At 42.6% G+C, this 27,005-nt stretch overlaps 1 protein-coding gene across 5 annotated transcripts in view; it reads right to left on the bottom strand.

The window, feature by feature from the left end:
- ELP4 (elongator acetyltransferase complex subunit 4) overlaps window positions 1–27,005 on the bottom strand; it is a 202,630-nt gene that overhangs the window by 173,904 nt on the left and 1,721 nt on the right. For 4 of the 5 annotated variants that reach the window (XM_072118582.1, XM_072118580.1, XM_072118578.1 and 1 more), the window contains exons 2-3: window positions 26,309–26,344; window positions 5,897–6,018 (exon numbers count right to left, since the gene is read on the bottom strand). In XM_072118582.1, the coding sequence (XP_071974683.1) occupies window positions 5,897–6,018; window positions 26,309–26,344 (158 nt within the window). Of the gene's footprint in view, window positions 1–5,896; window positions 6,019–6,575; window positions 6,640–26,308; window positions 26,345–27,005 lie in introns of those variants that run through there. The other variant, XM_072118581.1, reaches the window with a different exon arrangement.

Genomic DNA, 27,005 nt, shown 5'->3' with positions numbered 1-27,005 from the left:
GTTTATTCATGACTGATCTAGATAGGTAAGAAGATGACAAGGAAAGGCAAAGGGCAAGACAAGAACGTAGTCAGTAGCTTGGCCAATGCCATGGAAGATAAGAAGATGACAAGGCAAAGGGACGGACAAGAATGTAGTCAGTAGCTTGGCCAATGTCATGGTAGATAAGAAGAAGACAAGGCAAAGGGACGGACAAGAATGTAGTCAGTAGCTTGGCCAATGTCATGGTAGATAAGAAGATGACAAGTCAAGGCAAAGGGACGGACAAGAACGTAGTCAGTAGCTTGGCCAATGTCATGGTAGATAAGAAGATGACAAGGCAAAGGGACGGACAAGAATGTAGTCAGTAGCTTGGCCAATGTCATGGTAGATGGAGTTGACTAATAAATGGTAATCCAGGTGGAGTTTAGGAAAGATTAAAAAGGTTTAAACCAGGAACCCAATTGTTCATGCACCTCCCCAAGGGATGCAATGTCTTAAACAAGACCTTTTACCACTTCCATCAACTTCAACTATCAACCTTACTGAAAAAGGTGCCGTTTTTGGCATAGTTTGACATTTTCTTTAGCCCCCCACATTCCCGAAGCAATAAAGATTACGATTTGTTTTAATGTTATGGTCAGATGGGCCACCCCATCTGACAGTAGAGCTACCAGTTAGCTCATTAGGACCCAAATCTATTTTAAACTGGCTCTGTCTTTTCTGAATATTGGGTCCCGGGCTGGAGAAGACAGCCTGGCTCTGCCCATCGGACAATCGAAAACATTGACAATAATTACTCGGGAATGATGGGGTCTAGAGAGAAAATTTCAACTACGTTAGAATCAGTTGAACAATGGCTATTATACAAAGAGTATGGGGGTCGTGAAAGCTCCTTTTTAAATGACCATGGGTTATAAGTTGGACTGGCCAATCAGAGAACCAGAAGATCCTCCAATTGGCCGATGCTCTAACACAATGATGGGCCCAAGCGGTCGAGCAGACGACAACCTACTTTGGTAGGTTCTATGTTTTTTATTCCTAGGGGATGATAAATTGTTGTCCCCACTAAAAGGTTACGGAATATGGTGGGCCCAGGAAGAGAAGAGAGAGCTGGCAACATGGTATCCAGGAAATTGTCTCTGGGGGTAGCAACCTTCAAGGGCTTTTCAGGAATGTAATACTCACGGTCTATCCTTAGAATAGGAGTGGAATGTGCTATTTTATTATTATTCATATTTTATAAAAATGGTTGAATTTGCAACTCAAATTCATCCCCTCCTTATAACAAGATCTCATTTTTGCGGAGGCACATCAGACTGGCAAAGGGTTAAACGGTCCCGGAATAATGACAGTACCCAGAGGCTGAAACAAGGAACGTGTTTACCACTGTCTTGCCCTAGTGTAAATTCTAAACTTTCATGTCACTTTCTTAAGAAAGAAAGAAACATTAATTGCTTAAAGCAGTACGTGCCCTTTTAGCGTTCAGGAAGCAAAGGATGACAGATGAAAAATGCAGATTTAATGTGATATTTCACAGAAATTCTAATTTTTTTCGGGTTTATTATATCGAAATAAATCTATAATAAAAATACTTTGGTAAAAAAAAAAGGTTGAGAAAATTATAATAAAAAAAAAAAAAATTGGCAAGGTGGGTTGTCCAGAATTGGAAAAATACTGCTGCTTCGTTGAATAAAGCCAATGGGGTTCCAGCTGCAGTACCAAACACAACCTGTAAACAGGTGTGGCACTGTTTTTGAACATTTTTTGAAATCCTGACCCCCTTTAATTTCTTTTTAGACTTTTTTGAAAATAGGCTCATGTCTTTTAAAGCGACAGTTTAGAAGACCTTCCATTCCAGTCCGGAAGTTAAGGTCTCGTTTTCGTGTCCATGATGTTTTCTTTATAATTAACTTGAGGATGCATCCTACTTGGGGCTGTCAGGACAAAGCATACATTTTTGTTTTCCCATTTTTACTTTTCATATGAGATGAGGGTTTGTTTTTTCACAGAAAGAACTGTATTTTCAAATGACTTTGTCTTAACATATTGCTAAAAACCTCTTGTCGGGTAACTGTATAAAACAGCTATTCCACCGGTTGTTTTTTTTTCATTAAAACATTTATACCCCATGGTATAAAAAAACCTGCTAAAATCTTCCACCAGGAATCTACTAACTCCCTACACCCTCATTGGCTAATCCTTTTACCTAACTAAAATATTTATCTTTCTTATATGTAAATTACCATATGTGGCTAGTGCCGTGTGTCTGAGTGCCGGGAGCTAAGGCTACGCCTAGCCCAAGTAGCCCCCTAGCTCTGCCTGCAGCTGCTCATCGCACCCGTGCATGCGCAGTAAATGGCGGCTTCTCTGGAGCCCTGTGCGTGCTCAGTAGATCAAAGACATGCACTCAGCATAAGTATCTGACTGCAGACACCCCCACTGATCGTGTGAACCGGTGCGCCACAACTCGGAGAATGGGGACCGTGTACTCACTAATGGTCTTCCTTCTGCTCAATTCTATACTATTGGAGTCCCGGAGGTAGTGAGCACAGCGCTCGGCTATCTCCTGCACTCACATAGTTAGTGAAGGAAGCGGCAGAGTGCATGCGCAGCCTGCTGCTCCTCCTATCAGTGAGAAGATGATCCTGTTCTTGGGGGTGGGGGACCCACACTGATGAACATGATCACACTGATCACCTATTCTGTTAGGGGATAACTTCTAAACATGAAACAACCCCATTAATTCCTCAATCAAAAGAGCTCTTTTAGGACTTGCTTTATGCAGGATAACAAAGTTTGGGGATGCTGTTCTTGTGAACGTTGAAGGTCCCAACAGTCAGACCCACATCAATCAATTTCTTACCTCCTAATCCGTTGTTAGAAGATAACTTCTAAACTTGGGACAACCCGATAAATTCCTTAATCAAAACATCACTACTAGGGCTTGTTTTCTGCAGGATAACAACGTTTTAACTCTCCGGATCCTGAGGTCCTGTTCTCGTGATCGATAGGAGTCCCAGCAGTCAGACCCACACCGAACTATGTGTTATCACCTATTCTGTTGATAGGGATACCTATAACTTGGTATAACCCGATTAACTCCTCAGTCAAAATAGCATTAATATTGCTTGTTTTTTGCAGGATAAAGTTTTAACTCTCCGCATTGCGGTGTCCTGTTCACGTGACCGATGAAGGTTCCAACAGTCAGACCCACACCGATCAATTTGTTATCCGCTGTTGATAGGGATACCTTCAAAACTTGAGACAACCCCAATAATTCCTGAATCAAAAGAGCACTATTCAGGCTTGTTTTCTGCAGGATAACAAAGTTTTAGCTGGTACAATCTTGGGCTATTTTATAACTATACCTAGCAACTAATTGATTCCTCCTTAACTAGCATGGTCAACCTGGATTAAACTTTCTGCAAAAGAACACAGCACTACTAGGGCTTGTTTTCTGCAGGATAACAACATTTTAACTCTCCGGATCTTGGTCTCCTGTTCTTGTGATCATTGGGGGTCCCAGCAGTCAGACCCACACTGAACTATTTGGTATCACCTATTCTGTTAATAGGGATACCTTCAAAACTTGGTATAACCCGATTAACTCCTCAGACAAAATAGCACTAATACGGCTTGTTTTCTGCAGGATAACAACATTTTAAATCTCCGGAATCTGGGGTCCTGTCCTCGTTAGCGATGTGGGTCCCAGCATTCAGACCCACAACGAACTATTTGGTATCACCAATTCTGTTGATAGGGATACCTTCAAAAACTTGGGACAACCCCATAAATTCATGAATTAAAAGAGCACTATTCGGGCTTGTTTTTTGCAGGATAATAAAGTTTTATCTGGTACTATCTTGGGGTATTTCTAACTATCCAACTATTTTATTCCTCCTGAACTGCCATGGTCAACCTGAATTGAGCTTTCTGCAGCAGAACTCGGGCTACGTCAGTTACTAAGAGTACCAACTCGACCCGCAGGACAAGTTTGCTCCTCCTGTTGCGGCAAGTAAATATATATACAACAAATTAAAAAAAAAAACCTAATAAAATAATAAATAAACAGACCGTAGAGCGGGTGATCACACTATACAGAGCCATCCAGGGCTGATGTTATCACGCGGCAGGAGATTCGCTCCCGCACCCAGTGACAGCCAGGACAGATCCTCAGAACGACGGCAAAGAAATCTGCCTGTACTTTCAATCCGATCGTCTAGAAAAACACTAGGCACGACACTCTTTCTTTCTTCCTTGTGAGGTCTTCCATTGTTGCGTTTCATCGCTGATTTTCTGAGAGAGCGGGGAGCACAAAAGGCATGAATATGTTTTCAAAGGATGATGGATAAATTGCCGGGTGGTATATAATATACCCTACGCTGTTGATGGGGCTTTTTATCTTTTACTTGTCTCTTTTCGTTACATGAGGTTTTTTTTTCCGATAATTACGGCCTGAAAGAATGTCTTTTCGCCTTCCAAGTATCAGCAATATTTGTCTTGCTTATAGGTTCAGGATCCTCCCAATTACATATCGTAAAATTAAAGCAGGACAATTATAGCATTTCATTGCCAGTGAAAGACGCTGCCGACACCATTGTTGTGGTCACCGACTTGTTACTGGTGCGCAGGCGGCTGGTGTGATGTGCGCGGGACAATGTAATGTTATACAGCTGGACGCCTGAAGAATTACAACTCCCGGCTGTCACTGTTCATGTAGCAGAAGAGACTCATTAACTAAGCTGTGACATCATCTGGGTCAATAGTGATGTAGTGATGGGTCAGTGATATCTATATAGAGGACATTGTACAGGGAGGAGGAGGGGATAAGCTGTGACATCATCTATTGTCAGTAGTGATGTAATGATGGGTCAGTGATATCTATATAGAGGTCATTGTACAGGGAGGAGGAGGAGATAAGCTGTGACATCTATTGTCAGTAGTGATGTAATGATGGGTCAGTGTTATCTATATAGAGGTCATTGTACAGGGAGGAGGAGGAGATAAGCTGTGACATCATCTATTGTCAGTAGTGATGTAATGATGGGTCAGTGTTATCTATATAGAGGTCATTGTACAAGGAGGAGGAGGAGGAGGAGATAAGCTGTGACATCATCTATTGTCAGTAGTGATGCAATGATGGGTCAGTGTTATCTATATAGAGGTCATTGTACAGGGAGGGGGAGGAGATAAGCTGTGACATCATCTATTGTCAGTAGTGATGTAATGATGGGTCAGTGTTATCTATATAGAGGTCATTGTACAGGGAGGAGAAGGAGATAAGCTGTGACATCATCTATTGTCAGTAGTGATGTAATGATGGGTCAGTGTTATCTATATAGAGGTCATTGTACAGGGAGGAGGAGGAGATAAGCTGTGACATCATCTATTGTCAGTAGTGATGTAATGATGGGTCAGTGTTATCTATATAGAGGTCATTGTACAGGGAGAGAGGAGGAGATAAGCTGTGACATCATCTATTGTCAGTAGTGATGTAATGATGGGTCAGTGTTATCTATATAGAGGTCATTGTACAGGGAGGGGGAGGAGATAAGCTGTGACATCATCTATTGTCAGTAGTGTGTAATGATGGGTCAGTGTTATCTATATAGAGGTCATTGTACAGGGAGGGGAGGAGATAAGCTGTGACAATCTATTGTCAGTAGTGATGTAATGATGGGTCAGTGTTATCTATATAGAGGTCATTGTACAGGGAGGGAGCTTAATGTATATAGTGTCCTATCTGCAAGCAGCATGTTATAGAGAAGGAGAAGCTGAGCATAGTGTACATAGTGTCCTATCTGCAGGCAGCATGTTATAGAGCAGGAGGAGCTGAGCAGATTGTACATAGTGTCCTATCTGCAGGCAGCATGTTATAGAGCAGGAGGAGCAGAGCAGTCTAATGCTTGCTTACCTTGAGTATTTTCTGTGGATTATCGCTGGCAGATGCGATAAAGACTTCATGTCTGTTGACGACTCCTTCCGCCAAGAAATACTTCAGCAGCAGATTGGAGTAAGTACTGTAGGTGTCCTCCTCTGTGAATAGAAAAGGGAGTTATCTATAATGTATAAAACTAGTCTTTTAATAACCACAGACCAGTAAAGTATACATCAGGGACCTGATAAGACTGAGAGAAATATAAACTGTGTGCTTATCTATAGGTAAAGAGAATATAGCATAGTAATTATAGGCAAAATCCCACAAATGCAAGTCATTTTGAAAATGTATTTTAGCGACATGTCGTCACTACTATTTTGAAGACGAACTGGCTTGTCCAGGCTTCTTACAGAAACAGCGCCACGACTATCTACAGGTTGGATGTGGTACTGCAGCTTGGCTTTAATGAAGCAATTGCCAAGCTGCAAGAAGGAAGCAAGGACTCTGGATGCAATTGATTGTTAGTTTAGAGAAGAGGAGCCACCACATCTGTACAACGCAGCCTCGCCCCTTCCCCGGCGCGGGATAAATTACACTGACAACCTGTTTGCAAAGCACCTGTCAACAGCATTAAAAAGTGGTGGCCAATTCTCCAAAAAAGCAATTATAAGTGCAAAACGCAATATACATCTAACAGTATAAAGGTGTTACCTACCGCATCCAAAGTAACAAGCGATTTCACAGATGCAAACATTTGCATACATTCATTTCCGCTTCAATGTTCCCCCCCCATACATTGTGTGAATATTAGTAAATATCTGTATGTCCCGTCATTTACCTGCAGCTGAAACCACAAGGTTACTTACACTATACGATACAACTACAGGCAGTCCCCGGGTTACATACAAGATAGGGTCTGTAGGTTTGTTCTTAAGTTGAATTTGTATGTAAGTCGGAACTGTATATTTTATCACTGTAATCCCAGCCAGAACTTTTTTGGTCTCTGTGACAATTGGATTTTAAAAATGTTGGGTTGTCATAAGAATCAGGAATAATAATAATAAAGCTTCATTACAGACACCTGTGATAACTGTTACAGCTGATCATTGTAGCCTAGGGCTAAAGTACAACAAATTACCAATATCCAGAGGTCCATTTGTAACTAGGGGTCGTATGTAAGTCGAGTGTTCTTAAGCACCGCCTGTACATATGGAGGTTTTTCTCACTATCCGACATGAAATCAGAATAAACCTTTCCCGTTTTAGGTCAGTTAAGATTAACAGAATTATTTACATTTGCCAAATGTCGGATTTATGAGAGAGAATTGTTTAAAGGGAACCTGTCACCAGGTTTTACCCCTCTAAACTTTTACCCCCTCAGGTAGGGGATGAAATATCTTTTCTAGAATTTTCTCTTTTATGTGAAATTTCATCTGTTCACCTATTAAAAAAAAAAAAAAAAAATGTCCTCCAAATTCGGGAAAATATGACTCGTCTCATCCCAAAAGGAGTCAAGTTTGATGATTCTACAAGCTACAGAACTGGACATACAGGCAGCAACTGGAACTTTATCTGCCGCTTGCATTTCCAACTACTTAGTTAAATATTATGACATTTTGATAGCAGAAGTCATAGATACATGATCGATGCCGATTCCGACTCAAGAATGGTATGACCTCCGACCTCCTTCCCATGGCTAGGTTGAACTGAGAGTTCGCCACGCATACGCTGAAATTCCGCTGCTCCTATAGACTTGAATGTATTGTGAACCCGCACGTGAAATGGTCACAGGAGGGGGGCAGTGGACATAGATAGAAGTTGCGCCTATTTATAGAACCGGTCCCTCTATCATTTATTTATGACATATCCTCTCAATATATCACAAGAGGACCGTCCAGGGGGCGTTGGAAGATGAGTACACTTTTTTTCTCCTACAGGCATTATATTGGGGGCAGGGGCTGCTGGCTATATACTACAGGGGGTGGCTATATACTGCAGAGGGCTAGCTATATACTACTGGTGACTGGCTGGCTATATACTAAAGGGGGCTGGCTATATACTACTGGTGACTGGCTGGCTATATACTGCAGGGGGCTGGCTATATACTGCAGAGGGCTGGCTATATACTACTGGTGACTGGCTGGCTATATACTGCAGAGGGCTGGCTATATACTGCAGAGGGCTGGCTATATACTACTGGTGACTGGCTGGCTATATACTGCAGAGGGCTGGCTATATACTACTGGTGACTGGCTGGCTATATACTGCAGAGGGCTGGCTATATACTACTGGTGACTGGCTGGCTATATACTGCAGAGGGCTGGCTATATACTGCAGAGGGCTGGCTATATACTACTGGTGACTGGCTGGCTATATACTTGGGAGGCTGTAACCAATGCCTTTCCCACCCTGAGCTTATACTCAAGTCAATAGGTTTTCACATCTTTTGGTGGTAAAAATAGGTGCTTATACTCAAGTATATACGGTACAGGCGGTCCCCCTACTTACAGACGACAACCCAGTTACAAACGGACCTCTAGTAATTGGTAATTTACTGTACTTTAGCCCTAGGCTATAATAAACAGCTATAACAGTTATCAAAAGTGTCTGCAATGAAGCTTTAGTGTTAATCCTGGTTCTTATGATAGTCCAACATTTTTAAAAGTCCAAAATAAAATACAGTTCTGACTTACATAGAAATTCAACTTAAGAACAAACCTACAGAACACATATATATATTTTATTTTTTATTTATTTTTTTCCACTGGACGACCACGTAAAATAGCACAAACTTTCATTTAGTTTTATTTGTTCCCGATTAACTGCATTAGGTATGCAAGGGCATCAGATTTATTTAGTTTTTTGCTTTAAATAAAATTCTTCTAAAACTTCCGTACATCTTCTTGCAGGTTCCGACTGGTGATAAAGCTGTGCACCTATATATGAACTCCAGAACAGGGATGACACCCGACGTTTTCAGATTGTGCTCTTCACACTTTTTCGCTACAGAAACCAACGTGTTTCTTTAAACCCCTAATTACCACGTTCTATAAACAGCGCGATAACGCAGGGTTTCATCAGGCGGAGGCAGCGACACACGAGGAAAAGATGGATTTTTTTTTTTTTGTCAATAGAGAAAATAAAATTAATCCCCCAATCACACTTTTTATCAGCTACAAATTTCTGCAACATGGGGGTAAAAAAAACCCTTAACATTCTTGTAGAACATTGATAGACGGCAGTTTTTACTAATTATCATGGACATGTATTTTTATTAGTTCTTTTAATAACCTAACGACACGTGACATACAGTTGGGTGCATCAAACATCCACCTGTGAAACCCATGATCCGCACCGATTGTGGGTTACATTTAAATGCCGGCAGTGTGTGTGCGTGTGTCGCCATTTTGGCTGGGATAGTCGCTACCCGTGACGTAATCGCGGGTTGGCGACCCGTTCTCATGACAGCCTGGAGTCCAAATGAGACTCCAGTGCCTGATATCCCTAATGCGGACATAATGGGGCAGATTTACTTACCCGGTCCATTCGCGATCCAGCGGCGCGTTGTCTGCGGTGGATACGGGTCCGGCCGGGATTCATTAAGGCAGTTCCTCCAACGTCCACCAGGTGGCGCTGCTGCGCTGAAGAGCATCGGAATGCACTCAAGTTCACCAGCCTATTCCTAGTGAAGTAAGTGCAAGCTCCGCAACACTTTTTGTTTTATAAAATGCTGCGTTTTTTTCTAATCCGTCGGGTTTTCGTTCGGCCACGCCCCCCCCCGATTTCCGTCGCGTGCAGCCAAGCGCCGATGCGCCACAATCCGATCGCGTGCGCAAAAATCCCGGGGCAATTCAGGGGAAATCGGCGCAAATCGAAAATATATTCGGTTAACACGTCGGGAAAACGCGAATCGGGCCCTTAGTAAATGACCCCCAATGTTACTGATCGCTCTCAAATCTGCCATATATGGAAGAAGAGATCAGACCTCCTTGGGTTAAAATAACCTTGGGGGGTCTAAAAGCACAGCAAAAAAACCCAAAAACTTGTGACATAAGGAGTTCATCTTTGTATGTTCCGGGGAGATATTAGGTTTGATGTCCGCTATACATGTTGACAGCTTTCCTCCATGTAAGGTCGTAAGGATTCACGGTCTTATCCTTTCACATGTATTCTGGATTACTTGCTGTCTGCTGGGTTGAGTGGGTGGCTGGGTGGACAGGATTTTGGTTTGTTATGTATGGGTATTTTTCTTGCTTTTTGGGTTGACTTCACAATAAAACGTTTTTAGTAAAAAAAAAAAGTTAAAAGGAAATCTGCTGAAAACCGGGAACACTTACTGCACTCATAAATCCAGACACAGTGATTGTGGTAACCTTCTTATATTTGTTATTCATGACCTCCTTGCTTCTAAAGTCAACCTATCTGATTATGCTAATGAGCCAGAAGGGTTCGGGGGGTGGGGGGGATGGAGTTACCAGAGCACTACCAGATGCACCTTCACAGGCTGTTACACTGTTCACCCTTTGCTCCTTCAGCACTTCCCCCCCTCCCACAGCTTGATGTACTCTCACTGCAGGAGAGAACGTGTCAGCACACAATAGGAGGGGGAAGTGCTCATGTACAGTGTAACAGCCTGTGAGCGTGCGGCACAGGGAGGGGCTCTGGTGATCATTAGAATAGTTTTAAAAGTTGATTTTAGAAGCAAGTAGGCCATGGATAACAAATATAAGAAGATTACCTACAGTCATGGTGCCATGGCTGGTAGCTAGGGGCATTTATTTGCCAAATTGGTTGTTTGGCTTCCAATCCGGGTCGGGCATCCGAATCAGATCCCGAATGTGGACATGAAGTCCGCTCGTCTCTAGACTTGTCCATTTTTAACATAACTATAATAGGCTGCAGTGAACTCTTTATGGATTGGTACACCATGGATCCATACAGTTGGGTACATGAGGTCCGATTGGGTTCTGATAAATATGGACCTATCTTTCGGAGATTGGAAAAAATCCGATGTCTGTTCCCATCCTATTGTCTCCAGAGGGTTACCCATGTCAATTACATTAGACGAGTAAGATATCAACCAATCGAACTCCTGCGTGTCTCCCAGAATCCTCTGCACCAACTCCGAGGATTAGATGTCTGAAGGAAGCTTTAAAAAAAACTAAAAAAAAAACAAAAAAACAATACGTCTCGGATTGTTAAAGTCAATGCATCTGCGAGAATCCTTCAGTTCTTCCATTTGTCACATAGAAAATAGCTTTTTATTGATTCATTTCTAGGTCACTAAACTTTTGCTGCTGTAAAAAAAAAAAAAAAAAAAAGATGTAAAAGTGCAGACACGAGGGCCCCGCGCCAATATTACCTATTGTACGTGGGCTTCAATAGCGCACCGCCATTCAAACGCCGCCGCTACAGAAGAAACGCGGCAGATTTACGTGAAAGGAGCAGCTGAGCTTCTTTATTAACCCAGTAGCTGCCATGGAGGTCAGTGCTGTGAAAACACAGGCAGGAAGAATATTACATGAAAAAGGGCTTAACAGAACGGATACTTCTCCTCTACAGGACGGGATTGGATCATAATGGAACACTATGTAATAAGAGCAGGCGGAGTATAGCGGCACTATAAGGGCAAGTCTCACACATCACCACCCTAAGAGAAGATGTTATACATTCCCAAAATGTCAGATTTTCTCCCTGGGAATCCACTCATGTTCATTGGTTCTAAACAGGCAGTCCCCGGGTTACATTCAAGATGGAGTCTGTAGGTTTGTTCTTAAATTGAATTTGTATGCAAGTCGGAACTGTATATTTTATCACTGTAATCCCAGCCAGAACTTTTTTGGTCTCTGAGACAATTGGATTTTAAAAATGTTGGGTTGTCATAAGAACCAGGATTAACACTAAAGCTTCATTACAGAAACCTGTGATAACTGTTATAGCTGTTTATTGTAGCCTAGGACTAATGGACAATAAATTACCAATATCCAGAGGTCCGTTTGTAACTAGGGGTCGTATGTAAGTCGAGTGTTCTTAAGTAGGGGACCGTCTGTATCATGAAATGAGGGATTGTTGTTCAGTCTTTACAATACATATCTGTGAAGCAGGAGAGAATGCACATAAGTGGATGAATTTACATACAAAGGCAGATATCAAGTCACCGAGTAGGACCACCCATTGGACTCCTGACTAATTCATAAAGTCATAAATTGTTAAAAAAAACGATACTGAATCTTTTCCCACAAAAAAAGATTTGAACCTGCTCAACTTCTCCTGCTCTATAACATGCTGTCGCGTGCAAGCCGGCGCCGACGTGCAAAAATTCGATTACGTGTGCCAAAATCCCGGGGCAATTCGGAAATCGTCAGGAAACCCAACGAAAATGCGGTCCGCGGACCTTTAGTAAATGAGCCCCACTATGTACGATCTTCTTATGTCCTCCTGCTCTATAACTTACTACATGCATATATGGCTTTATATATAATCTACACAGTTCCTCCTGCTCTATAACCTGCTGCCTGCAGATAGGACACTATGTACAATCTGCTCAGCTCCTCCTGCTCTATAACATGCTGCCTGCAGATAGGACACTATGTACAATCTACTCAGCTCCTCCTGCTCTATAACATGCTGCCCGCAGATAGGACACTATGTACAATCTGCTCAGCTCCTCCTGCTCTATAACATGCTGCCTGCAGATAGGACACTATGTACAATCTACTCAGCTCCTCCTGCTCTATAACATGCTGCCTGCAGATAGGACACTTAACTAACATAGTCCTCGGTATCTATATATTATTTGCTGACCTATATAACATTGGTAGAAATTACCAAAGAATTTTAACCCCTCAATGCTCGCTTTACTATAGGATCCACCTTTTTTTGGTTCATTTCTTTTACACCAAGTGTCCTACTAAATGCATGTCCTCTATATCTTTGTATACATACATGACATCCCTTGTATTACCTGGATGGCGCTTCTAGGTTGGCGCGCTGCTGCGAGCGTTGTGGCGGGGAACATATGTTTGCCTGTCTCCCGCTTGCATTCGAAATGATATAAAAAAAATGAACTGTCCCGAATTATTTATGTCCCTCGGTTTGCAGCCTGTACTCTCGCTTTAGATTCACAAAATCACCTCCTACCCAGCATTGCCCGCAGTGGCAGCGTTGGCATTTAAACTTGTTCTGTTCAGTCAGTGCCCCCTGGCATTCAGAGCAAGACCACAGATCTCTATATTTAGATGCCATTCTGAATCAGAGGTTCATGTTATCCGATTTTTTTTTTTTTTTTTATTCCTCAATCCTTCTCCTCCGCCAGGAGCCGCAATCAAAATGGCATCTTACCTCTGGCTGGTACAACAGACATCCCCCCATCCCCCCGAAATGCATATGATTATTTAGACGCCCATGCAAAAAAAAAAATATATATAAAAAAAATCGCATATTAATGAACTTATTCAAATATCAAAATTATCCAGGAAGGAAGGAAGATCTAATGTATTATCGATACAAAATTGTTGGCCCCTTTAAAATATCACAGGCTAAAATTATTCAAGTGCGCACATAATAAAATGGGATCAGTTGGGACATAAATTTTTCATTTAATTTATGAAGAAAATATTATGAAATGGAAGTAGGCTCTTAAAGGAAATCTACCATCAAATAATGCTAATGAGCCTGAAGGGCTCATGGGGGAGTTACCAGAGCCTCTCCATGCTGCACTTTGCAGGAGCACTTCCACCTCGCACTGTGAACGGAAACTTCCTCTACTTATGTGAAAATCGTAAAAAGCTAATGTAAGAAGAAAGGAGGCCATGTCACGGTGCTTGGATCTATGAGTAGGTGCCCCTAGTAGGTGCCCATGCAAATGGGGGTTTTGTGCCTCTGAAAGGCACAGACGGTTCATTCTTCACTATGAGAGTGTCCAAGTGTTGATTTAGAAGAACGAGATCACTGTTTTTCTGATTCCTAGGTTGGACCCTCACCTCCTATTGACAAGTGTTAACATTAAATTATCACTAACTTTAAAAAAAAAAAAAAAAACTTTGTTATATTCACTTGTACTATTCATTTATGCAAAGTTTTTCCTTCTCCACTTACTCTGGCCTTTTGGCATCCTCCCTCTCAGGGTCACATCTGCCACAAGGAGGGGTGACGATCCTGCCTCAGGAGGTATATTGCAGACCCCTGTGGGGGAGCGGCAAATTGCAAGTAATACTGACTTGCCAAATGCTGGCAATTCCGTTTTACCTGAAAAATTAATTACATCGTATTTAAGATGGTGCTGTAATTGACAGGCAGAGCGCTGCAGCACAGACGCACCTGCGTGCACCACTCTTCAGGACACAGGCAACCAGGCAGCCGGGAGAAGAGGACGAGACAGAGTGGTGGGGGAGCGCTGGGGCCGGAGCTCAAAGATAAATATTATGTTTATGATTTTTGGGCGGAGTCGCGGCTGTATACAACCTCTACTGGGAGGGGGTCTGTATACAACCTCCACCGGGAGGGGGGGGTGTATACAACCTCAACTGGGAGGGGGGGGGGGGTGTATACAACCTCCACTGGGAGGTTATTTGTGTATATAATATTAGCAAGTATACTTATATACATTTAGGAAAACAATCCATTATACTGTAGCGAATGTGTTTTTTTTTAGGGCCGCTGTGTGGAGGTGCCGCATAACTGTGAATTCAGCAGGGATAATCCATGATCGGGAGAAATTATAAAGAATTCGTGTTCCTGGTGGAGTAGATAGGATCCTGTAAGGTACTAGATGTCACTATTGTCTGGGTCATTGGCTAAGCAGTAGTGTGTAAGGCGGCATCAGTTTGTGTAGTGTCAGTGAGCTGTTGACTATGTCATCAACTGTCGGGGAGGGGGGGGCGGCATTTTCAATTTTAGCAACAAAAAGGCTATAATTGGCCTTGTTCCCTCCTGCTTTCCTTCTCTGCTTTTCATTCTAAAATCTTCTGAATTTCCTCTTGGTAGCAAGAAAAGACTTAGGCTCAATCACCTGTCAGTTTACACAATAGTCTACGGAGAGGAACCAGTGAGTCACAGCAGCTAGGTCTTCTTGCTTCAGGAGCCAAAGGTGGAATACCACTTAGGGGCTGAATGACTGAAAGGTTTGCAGAATGAAGCCACCAAGTTGATGAGAATATTAATGAAAATCGGAGAAGATTATGAATTATTAAAAATGGTGGCCACAAGTACTGCTATCCATAAAAAGCCAAAGCAGGATCTTTTCTGAAAGCTTCTTAGACCCTGTCCCAGTTCCTTTAGTGGTCACAGGAGGAAGAAGAGGAACCCTCAACAGTGACGTCAGCATTCTCCCTCCTGTGACTGCTAAATCCAGGTGACTGCCGACTATATCTGCCTACATGAAGAGGATCAAGAAGACCCCATTCTAGTAGCGGCCATAAAAATGATGGTATTAAACTAAATAATATACATATTTTGGAATGTACCTATCCCATTAACCAATAACTTCCTTCAGAAGTTACAAAGACTTGTAAACAAATATGTATGGCTAAATGGGAGAGCTAGAGTTGCAGCCAAGGTTTTATATCGCTCACAACTAGAAGGTGGTTTAGGCCTACCCTGTATAAGCACCTACTACAGTGCGGCTATTCTTGATCAAGCTAGACAGTGGTTGCGGCAAGATCAAACCAAGCACTGGATTCAAATCGAGAATGAAGCAAGTGGGAACAGCCCAAATGGCGGTGCGACTTTGGGCTATTAGTTTCAATATTCCCTGGAGGTTCCATATTTAGTAACCATCAAAGCAAGCATAAACAAATGGAGTTACTATAATAAGGATTATTCTTTGCTTAACATGAAAGTAAAGGACTTACCTACCATTTCATCTTCGGCGCGCAACTCCTCGTAGCTGCGCGCCCTCGTCCTCGGGGCCGGAGCTACTGCGCATGCGCAGAATGCCGCAGATGCCGGGGGACTCGGACGAGGCCGCGCAGCTACGAGGAGCTGCGCGCCAAAGATTACATAGTAGGCGGAGGAACAAGGCTACTGGGGCGTGGAGTAGCCGCGACTAGTAGCCTCATGTCCGGCTACTCCACGCCCCAGTAGTCGCATAAATAATTTTGCATATGCCTGCAATAAAGTTTTCTAAAAGAAAGCCGGGACGTGAGGATTAGCCCAAAAAGGGCTATCCTCACTTCCCATTCATCCACCTACCACCCCTTCTATCTTTATAGGTAGAATCGGGGTGGTTCTTATCCAATATATAAAAAACATCAACAGAAAATTCAACTATTTTTTAATAAGGCCTTCTTTCATCCTACTAAGTTATCTAAAGGAATTAGCCTACCTTACAAGGCCATATTATCTTTGACGGATAATCCATTAAACGCATATATAGACAAATGGAATTCTGACTTAAAGATTTCCATCGACAAATATGCATGGGAGGCAGGGTTAAAATTACAAAATCATTATCTAGATGTGCCTCTCATATGGAGACAAGAAGAAAAATTCTCTACAGATGGTATTATACCAAAGTGAAACTAGCAAAAATCTACCCAAACACTTCAGCAAATTGTTGGAGATGTCACAAAGAACAAGGTACATTGCTACATGTTTTCTGGTCTTGCCCAATTCTTCTCGGTTTTTGGAATCAAATACAATCAATGCTATCAGGGATCTTGAATATATCATTTGAGTTAAACCCGGCATTAGCTCTATTGGGAATAGGGCTGGAAGAATTACTCCCTAAAGAAAGAACAATAATCTACCATGTGACCACAAAAGCCATCACTCTCGTAGCCTCAAAATGGAAATCAGAAGATATTTCATCATTTGCTGAATTATCTAGAAGAGTAAATAACAATTGTGTCCTAGAAAAACTGCTAGCCTATACTGAAGGCAAGCCTGAGTCACATTATAAAAAATGGGAATTATGGCTGAACTCAATATATTATAAAGCTTCGGTACATTTCGATCTGGAGGGATAGTCTCAAGAATTTCTATTTAACTTCTTACTTGTCTCCTAATAATTATTAGACTAAGTGAAACAAATGTCAAATATACTCGATCCATGTACGGTATGACTTAATATTATCAGATCTGGCAGAATGTTAGTTGTGCTATGTTAGTGTTGAATTACTTGTTTGGAAAGATCATTTGTATGTAATCAATGTATTGCACATTTTGATGTCTGTATGCTTTCGACTTCAAAAAAAAAAAAAAAAAAAAAAAAAAAGAAGGCCCCGTTCTGCTATCCTGAGTATAACTGGACAACCCCTTTAAAGAGGATACATAGTCGGGAAGAGGATCTCTATGGGTCAGAAGGGTATACCATATGGGCAGCCACAAATTTACCCTACAGTGGCCACTACAGGAGAATGACACCACAGAATGACTACTCTGAAGCCTCCTCAACTTCGAGGGAGGTCTTCAGACTCCATGTGACATAAATGACATATTTGTTACCCCAGCAAATAAGGGTAAAATTAAGGAGTTTAGGATATCTCCAGAAAATGACCATCATCTTGAAAGCCACCATACTGGATTATTTGACAAGTTCTTTCTCATGCTAAGGTGGTTGTGTGCAATATCAATGAAGACAAGAAATTTTTGCCATAATTAGATCTGCAATATGTCTTGCGGCTCAAAACACAGAAAGTTGCAAAAACAACAACAAGGAACATTCCCTGTGATGCACAGCTACGTGACGTGTTGTCCCTTGTGCAGAACACCGAGCATAAGGCGCTGGATCCAATTGTTATGAATCCACATAAGAATCTATGGAGAATCTCTGTCTTTTGAACAACAAGGGACATTATGGATTGGATTGTGACATGACCATCTTGCCATTGAAAAAAACATGCCCTTAATCCAATATGGTGGGTTTGAAGAGGTTGGCCAAGTCCCGGGTACATCCTAAACATAGTTACCCTCACACATCATATGCTGTGGGTCACAGATATGTCATGTTCCCGTTCGTGTCCTGGAACACTTGACTCGCCCTGTATGTCATATATCAAGAAATATCACAACGCGTGAAATATGAACACCAAAGGGTTAACAGGGGAGAAAACATATGGCCCATATGTTGAAAATATCTCGAAAACACAGAATTTGTTTCAGAGGGATTCCGATTCAATTTTTTTCCCCACTGGTTGTGCACGTGGGAGCCGTGCAAATAAGTCCCTGAGAGAGAAGCCAGAAATGAGCTCCGCAAATTAATAGGAAAACAATCCTGAGGTAAAAAAAATACGTTGACACGTCGGGAGCCTCAGAATCAGATTTTTTGGCTTTGTAACCTCTCTGTCGACACCTACGAGACATTACAAGACGTATCTTCCTTATACTGGGGCGGATAAGTCACGTCGAGCACCTAGAATCCCACAACGAGGTTTTTCACACGTCTATGGCCACAAGGCCTGGGGATTTTAACCTGTGTCAGCTGCATTTAATATGCACACGACAACACAATTTGGCAAACATATATGTTACTGAATTTGGCGCGGGGCCATGGAGCGGGAAGGTGAATTTTGACAACTCGCCTTCAGTATAATTACATTTGGCAAATCACTGTTTTGTATCTCGGCGGAGATTACCCTTCTAAACCTATACAAGGTGATAAAGTCAATTATATTGACATGTTAAGGGAACGCAGAACAGTCAGATTAAATTACATACCTAAAGGAAATAGTGTCAACTAATTAAAATAGCTTAAGACGGAATAAACTTTCGCTTCGTGCTTGGTCCTGTCTCATAAACAGATAGCATTACTGAAATATCTCACCAAGTCTAAGAAAAAAAAAAAATACACCTATAGGTAAACAACCACTTGAAAAATGATGATAAAAGTGTAAAAATTAATAATGAACCCGGGATAACTCCTTCTTTAAAAATGTCTATGACCTATGGTTAGCTTTCACCTGAAAAGTGCAGTTGTTATTTCATTAGGATGAAAAGGCGAAAAAAAAAAAAATTACTATGGTCATTTACTTTCTCCCTGCAGATAGATAGACGAAATAGATGATAGATATAAGATATGAGACAGATAAATACAACTAATAGATATTTAGTATAATGGGGTTCATTTACGTACCTGGTCCTCCTGCTTCTTCTCGGTGCATGTAAGTGCTTGATTTTGCGACACATTTCATTTTTTAAATTGTGTGTTTTTTCCGAATCCGTCGGGTTGTCCGAAGGCCACGCCCCCCGATTGCGCCAAAATCCGATCGCGTGTGCCAAAATTCCGCCGGAATGAGTAAATGAGCCCCAATACATGTGAATGCTTTACCCACTTGAAGGGAGAAAGTAAATTCTCAGGAATGCATTTTTCCTATTAGGGGCCAAATAATAGGAAAAATGCATTCCTGTGATAATTTACTTTCTCCCTTCTGACAGATAGATAAACATCCAGAGAGCTTCACCAGAGGTCAAAGTGGGCAGAGGGGTCCGTCTGTAACTATGGGTCGCCTGTAAGTCGAGTGTCCTTAAGTAGGGGACCGCCTGTATAGATAGTTAAAATAATGTATGTGTCAATGTCCTATGTTTTATTCACTTGAAGACTGTACTTAAATTTTTCTTATAGAGCAAATGATGGGAATAATTCCTGTGGGCATTTACTTTCTCCCTGCTGACAGACAGACATATAGATAAATAGAAACTTAAAGGGGTTTTCCCACAAATTCAAGTTATCCCATGGATAGGGTCTAACTTGCCGATCAGTAGGGATCTCAGTGATGAGACCCCCACAGATCCCGAAAACGAGGGATCCGATGGGGTCCCAAGTACCTTAGTCGGACCCCTCATCACTCCATAAGAGTAATGGAGCAGACGGCCGCACATGACCGTTCTGCTCCACTCATCTCTATGGAGCTGACATTAATTGCCGAGCGAACTCTTAAAATTTATATTATGCATAACAGAAGGTGAGGTGAGCTGGACTTCAGTGCTTAGCTCTCCTTTGCCATGACTTTATAAAACCAATTTACATTTCAATTCAAAGTCGAATTTCTGGATGATTCTGAAAGAATCATGATCTAGAAGTAGCTAATTGGTATTACAATATACTGGTAGTGGATTATTGAGCCAATTTCTGTTGACAGGTTCCCTTTAAGTTCAAGACTTCCCATGGACTTTCCATCCAAGCACTAAAAAAAGGGTGGGGGCATCTTTTATTGAATAGGAACTTGTCCAAATATGGCTGGACAGCAGATGGCTTTTGGTAAAATGTTACAGAAGTGATTCAGGCAGTGAAGCTACAGATGCACAGAACTAAGAGCACAGCAGGGTGAGGACATACCACTCCCAATAGATACAGACCTGCACTATTCATACATGCAGCAATTTATAACATACATAAAGATATGAATAAACAACACTCCAGGGCCAATACCCAACACATACCTTCAGTATTGCCCGCTCAAACTCCCTTTAAGAGTTCCGATTGTGCGGCACAGAGAAGCTTTAATAACAAGCGACCCCCGGCATCCACATTTAGAAGTGCCTGATGTTAATAGCAGGCCGATTATATTAAAATTCCCTGTATAGACCTAAAGCAGCTAGGTGCACTCATTAACGCGTGAGTTAATGAACCATAAGTCTATCCGGCCTCTATAAACATGACATGTTGTATCAGTGTTTATCCAGTTTCCATAACAATACCAATTATAACCTAGTACACAAGTTATAATTCACAGCACCAGCCTCCGGATCACACTGCCGAGACCTAACGGAGAGCGGAAAACCTTGCAGAAGTAAGTGTTTGACTGTTTTCAATAATCATATCCTAAGCTTCCGGTAATATCTCCGGAGAACGCCAGCAATTACTAGAAACAGCTACAGCCCCGGAATTTACCATTAAGTGGTTAAATTAACCAGGATAATGGGTGTCGCATAAGAAAAATTTGACTCTTATTTTTAAAAGACGCTAGTTTTACCGTAATACAATTTATGACGGCCCTTCCGATGCAGGGTACGGTATACAAGACTAGAAGACGTCGCCAACGCGGCCGGCGGGAGTGCAATATCTGTGCTATTTGGAAACTAAAAGGGATGTAGCAACTGGATAGGGGACAATAACCTCATCTGTGAGGGTCCGATGTGGAGGTCTCAATTAATGTGACCCCCAGCATAAGCAAAAAATGGGGCTGACGCGGACCCGGGGGCCCCCACAGCCGACATGTTTGGATTGATGGCGCAGCAGAATAAGCACGTTTCCGATCTATTCTATACCAAGGGAGTTCTGGAAATTTCAAAACACAAGCTGTCAACCCAGTATTTAGAGGGAACCTGTCCTCAGAAACGGGCATTACAAAACTCACCCCCACCCCACTTGCCCATATTGAGAAGTGCATCCAAGCTTAAATCCGCCAAGTAAAATAGTTCCCCAAACTTTTTCTGCCTTTGTCTATGATGGCCCTGCACACTGGTGCATGAAATGGTGAGAAAACCGTCAGTTTCCGAGTTTTTAATTATAAAATGCTCACTGCTAAATCCACCATGCAGTGGGAAGGAGAGCATTCCGATAATGACAGGAAGTGGACAGGGAGAGGACTTCCTGTCTGCTCAGGTAGAGATTTAAAGAGGCACTAAGCTGTCAGTCAAAAGAGGGATATGGTTCACTGGCGGCTGGAGACAGCCTGAGTCTAGTCTACTCATTTGCATATGATTAAAAAAACGCTTGTAATTAAAGAGGACCTGTGACCCTAAAAAAAGGAGCTGCTTACCCCAGATGTACCAGTGATAAAGCTAGCAAACACTGTTGCGCCATACCATCAGAATGCCAGACCAAGCTCAAAGCGGTCTGGCGTATTCATGAGGGGGTGGTCTAAGGTCATGATCCGAGGTGCCACTTCTTCCCCGAGCCACCCCTCCCACGCACTACCTGGCTTCATGCGGACCTCCTCAGACCGCCCCCTCATGAATACACACAGCAGTTCTGAGGCTATGGCGCTGCAGTGTTTGCTAGCATAGAGATACAGGACAGGGCCTCTATCCACTAGACTATGGACTAACTACTTGTCAATGGGTGCTTCCATAGAGTTACACTGTGACACAAACTCCATGCACTGGTATATGGATCTTCTCAGAGATCAAGATATTTCTCTACATAATTGAATTAATAAAATTGTCATAAAAAAAACTAAAGCTCTCCTCACAAAACTCCTGATCGCAGGCGTTTCATTGTAAACGCATGTGCAACCGGGTTAAGCCCCGCCCCCAGACATTTGCATTGTGTTTCTAAATGCAATGTTATTTTACCTCATCAGCCGGACATTCCTGACCATAAAATGGCCGCAGATGGAGGGTCATGTGATCTCTAACTGTCCATGAGCAATCACCCTGCCAGGATATTATGATAGTAGACATCAACATAAGATTAAGGTTCTGAGAGGATGATTGTTCATGGACAGATAGAGATCACATGACCCTCCATCTGCGGCCATTTTATGGACAGGAATGTCCGACTGATGAGGTAAAAAAGACAGGAGGCTTCACTTTATATATCAAGAAACCGGATCAAAACGGTTAATACATGTATATTGGTAAATTATCTTATATCCTGCCCCCCCCCACATTAAAAACATGAGGTAAAATGCCAACCCCTTTATGTAAAGTCACAAAGAGGGTTTTTCACACGACAAAAGAGAAACATCTAGAATCAAAAATGTTGAAGACGACAATTTTATACGATAGAGATGGATCCCGTAAAGGAAGTCAACGATCTACGGTCCACGTCCCTCCGAAAAACATCAAAACAAACGTCATTAGAGACCGGATCCATTTAAAAAGGGATAATTTCCCAGTCTCGGATAATAAGAACCCCGGTCGTGTCATTAAGAGATCATTCTGGAAAACGTCTTATGAGCGAAATGTCTCGGAAGCGAAAGTTGCTCAGCGTGGCTGGTGATGGCTTCACGTGGACATCGCGGTGATAGCATTGAGGACACCACAAACGGATATGTTACCAGTGTGAGGAGAGCAAATTGACTGCAACATTAGTAAATGACGGAGAAGTGAAGAACTTATTCATGCTGATATATGTTAAGCGGTTTCCATACGCTTTATTGGGAAGGATAGGCAAATTTATGGAATGTTTAGACATATATGAAGTGTGGAATTGCCCCTGAGAACGGAGCGCTAACCACATTCTCATAGGCGCTGCGTTCTATATCTTCCTCCATCCTCTAATGAGGCGGACTGTTCTCCCGCTCACTATCGGATGATATTCCTCTATGGCTGCAAGTTACGGATTCATGAACGTGATGTAATAAACACATATTATGTCCGTGTATGTGCACTTGGGCTGTATGTTTATTTTATCAAGTGTTGAAAAAAAAAAAAAAGCTGTAAAGTAAGAAGGTTCTCAAAAACAGAAGCGTTAAAGGGATTGTCCACTTTCAGAAAATAACTAAATTCATTAATGTGTAATGAAAAGTTAACGCAAAATTACTTTAACCGTTACAGGGCCCAGACATTTTCGTTTTTGCTTTCCTGTTTTTTTAACCCCCTCATTCGGAAAGCAACAACTTTTTTTATTTTTACGTTTACAAAGATGTGTGAGGGCTTGTTATCTGCGGGACAAATTGTTCTATTTAGTGGCGCTATTTAATATTCCATGCAAAGTACGGTGAAATTAACAAAAAAAAAAAAATTGCAGCGTTTTCTTGTGGTCTCTGTTTTTACAGCTTACATTTCTGCGTTCCAAATGACACTTCCAACTTATTCTTTGGGTTGATACGATCAAAGGGATGCTAAATTTACCATATATACTGGAGTATAAGCCAAGGCCCCTAATTTTACCACCAAAAACCTATTGACTTGAGTATAAGCGAGTTGGTCACAGTCTCCCACTATATAGCCAGCCAGTCCCCTGCGGTATATAGCCAGCCAGCCCCCTGCGGTATATAGCCAGCCAGTCCCCTGCATTATATAGCCAGCCAGTCCCCTGCGGTATATAGCCAGCCAGCCCCCTGCGGTATATAGCCAGCCAGCCCCCTGCGGTATATAGCCAGCCAGCCCCCTGCGGTATATAGCCAGCCAGCCCCCTGCGGTATATAGCCAGCCAGCCCCCTGCGGTATATAGCCAGCCAGCCCCCTGCGGTATATAGCCAGCCAGCCCCCTGCGGTATATAGCCAGCCAGCCCCCTGCGGTATATAGCCAGCCAGCCCCCTGCGGTATATAGCCAGCCAGCCCCCTGCGGTATATAGCCAGCCAGCCCCCTGCGGTATATAGCCAGCCAGCCCCCTGCGGTATATAGCCAGCCAGCCCTCTGCGGTATATAGCCAGCCAGCCCCCTGCGGTATATAGCCAGCCAGCCCCCTGCGGTATATAGCCAGCCCCCTGTAGTATATAGCCAGCCAGCCCCCTGTAGTATATAGTCAGCCAGCCCCCTGTAGTATATAGTCAGCCAGCCCCCTGTAGTATATAGCCAGCCAGCCCCCTATAGTATATAGCAAGCCAGCCCCCTGTAGTATAGTCCAATAACTTTACACACTTTAATGTACATACTAACGTAAGGCGCTATTTTTTGTGGTACGAGCTGACGTTTTAACTTATATCAATTGGGGACCTTTGATCCCTTTTTAATCAAATATTCACAGATGCAAAAATGGGGAAAAAGTGGCGATTCAGACAGTTGGGCGCTATTTTTTTGACTGGGAATAATCTTTTGTATATTTTAATAGAGCGGGCATTTGGGGAAGTGGCAATACCTAACATGTGTATGATTTAAACAGTGTGTTCTAGGGAAAGGGCGGGTCATTTCAACTTAAATGAAAACATTTTTTTGCTATTATTTCAGTCCCTCTAGGGTACTTTAACCCTGAAGGGTCTGATTGCTCATACTATATACTGCAATACTACTGTATTGCAGTATTTAGCAATTTTACTTATGATCTGTAATAGCCACCGACTGGTTATTGGAGATCATTATACATGGCAGGCCTATAAGTCTCTGTATGACTGTAGGCTGCCATTGCAACCGATTGCCACCCTCCAATGACGTCACGGGCAGCGATCGGCCATCTAAGATGGCAGCGCCCATAGGCAGCAATGTTAGCTGCCGTGGTCCAGTTCGATCAGTAAAAGGCGGATGTAGCGGTATTATACAGCCGACACTCGCTGTGTATGGAGAGCTCAGCCTGTGAACTCTCTCCATACCCACCCGCAGCACCAGGACGTTATAGTACGTCACAGCCATGCCCCACAGTAGCCTGCAGCCACAGCCATGCCCCACAGTAGCCTGCAGCCACAGCCATGCCCCACAGTAGCCTGCAGCCACAGCCATGCCCCACAGTAGCCTGCAGCCACAGCCATGCCCCACAGTAGCCTGCAGCCACAGCCATGCCCCACAGTAGCCTGCAGCCACAGCCATGTCCTACAGTAGCCTGCAGCCACAGCCATGCCCCACAGTAGCCTGCAGCCACAGCCATGCCCCACAGTAGCCTGCAGCCACAGCCATGCCCCACAGTAGCCTGCAACCACAGCCATGTCCTACAGTAGCCTGCAGTCACAGCCATGCCCCACATTAGCCTGCAGTCACAGCAATTCCCTATAGTAGCCAACAGTCACAGCAATGCCCCACAGTAGCCACAGATGCCCTAAAGGAATATGAACGGCCGTGTTAACAATCACCAAATTTTGCAGAGCCACTCCCTGTGATTCAGGGAAGGTCATAGACTAAGTTTTGGGTCCACTTATTAACCACCATGTACAGGAGCCATTGTCTACTTCTGCTATGGCAGTTAGCAACCAACCACAGCTCAGCTTCATTAATATGAACTCTGAATTTTGATTAGTTACTAGAGGCAATTAGTACAAGACTAGTACAAGCTTATGTGTGAGATTATATGTAAGGTAATATGCAAGGTGATATAATATATATAATATATAGTTATAATATAATACCATTTATTCTCAATTCTTATGCTTATATCATCTGCGATTCTCCAATCACATCCAGAGCTGCAGGCTTATCCTTACCATTATATACTCCAGTCACATCCAGAGCTGTAATCATCTATCCACTGTTATATCAACGCCAGGGACTACAGCTAGTATAACATAAAGTTGATAAGGGCAGTCTTTAAAAGGACCCCAGGCTGCTGTGTGATGCCACCAACACCCCAAGATTGCTTCTGCATATTGCTAATCGATATAGTGGGAACCCTCTCCCTTTGACCCTACTTAGACACAGTGTTCCATGTCTAATGGGTTAAACATCTGGGATCAAAAAATGTTGGCGCTTGTGGTGCAAAACTATAGCCGCTTTGTTTTTGCTTCTTCTTTCTCCTGTGTTGAGCATTGCAGTTTTTTTTTTCATTTTCCCGCAACAGCACCACTCTTGTTCTCAGGCTAAGCCCGGTATTGCCGGTCATTCAATAAGTAAAACTGTAGTACAGGACAACGTATTGTCTCTATATTGCTAAAACACCAATAAGAGCCATCCATCAAAGAGAAAGCAGTACTGACCTATTAGGAGAAGTGTTCCCACAGCAAGACCGCCCCCTATGGAAGAAATGGAGAAAAGCAGTGTCAGCAGGGGCAAAAAATGATATAATATATACGGTGTACTACATTCTTCTTACTGTAAGGAATACAAATTTTTACCATAAATGGTCACATTCCACATTTTTTTTTATTGAAAGGGGTTGTGCAAGAAAGAAAAAAACATTTTCAGTAAGAAACAGCGCCACCATTATGTACGGGTTCTGTCTGGTACTGCAGTATAGATCTATATATGGAATGTTTTATACGCTGATAGTATCGATTTACGGTATATATTGTGCCCCAATATATTTTCTTGCTTGTGGACTGTATAGTAGATCTATATATTGTACAAGTGTCTTATATAGTGTATAGTAAAGATCTATATATTGCATATATGTATAGACTGTATCCTCAGTCCCTGCGGTGTATTATAGATGTATACGCCGTATCCTCAGTCTCTGCGGTGTATTATAGATGTATACGCCGTATCCTCAGTCTCTGCGGTGTATTATAGATGTGTACGCCGTATCCTCAGTCTCTGCGGTGTATTATAGATGTATACGCCTTATCCTCAGTCCCTGCGGTGTATTATAGATGTATACGCCGTATCCTCAGTCTCTGGGGTGTATTATAGATGTATACACCGTATCCTCAGTCCCTGCGGTGTATTATAGATGTG

This window comes from Engystomops pustulosus, chromosome 7 (genome assembly GCF_040894005.1).
Source record: "Engystomops pustulosus chromosome 7, aEngPut4.maternal, whole genome shotgun sequence".
Taxonomy (NCBI): domain Eukaryota; kingdom Metazoa; phylum Chordata; class Amphibia; order Anura; family Leptodactylidae; genus Engystomops; species Engystomops pustulosus.
Note: the sequence above shows the minus strand (reverse complement) of the source record. Positions and strands in the feature narration are given on the sequence as shown.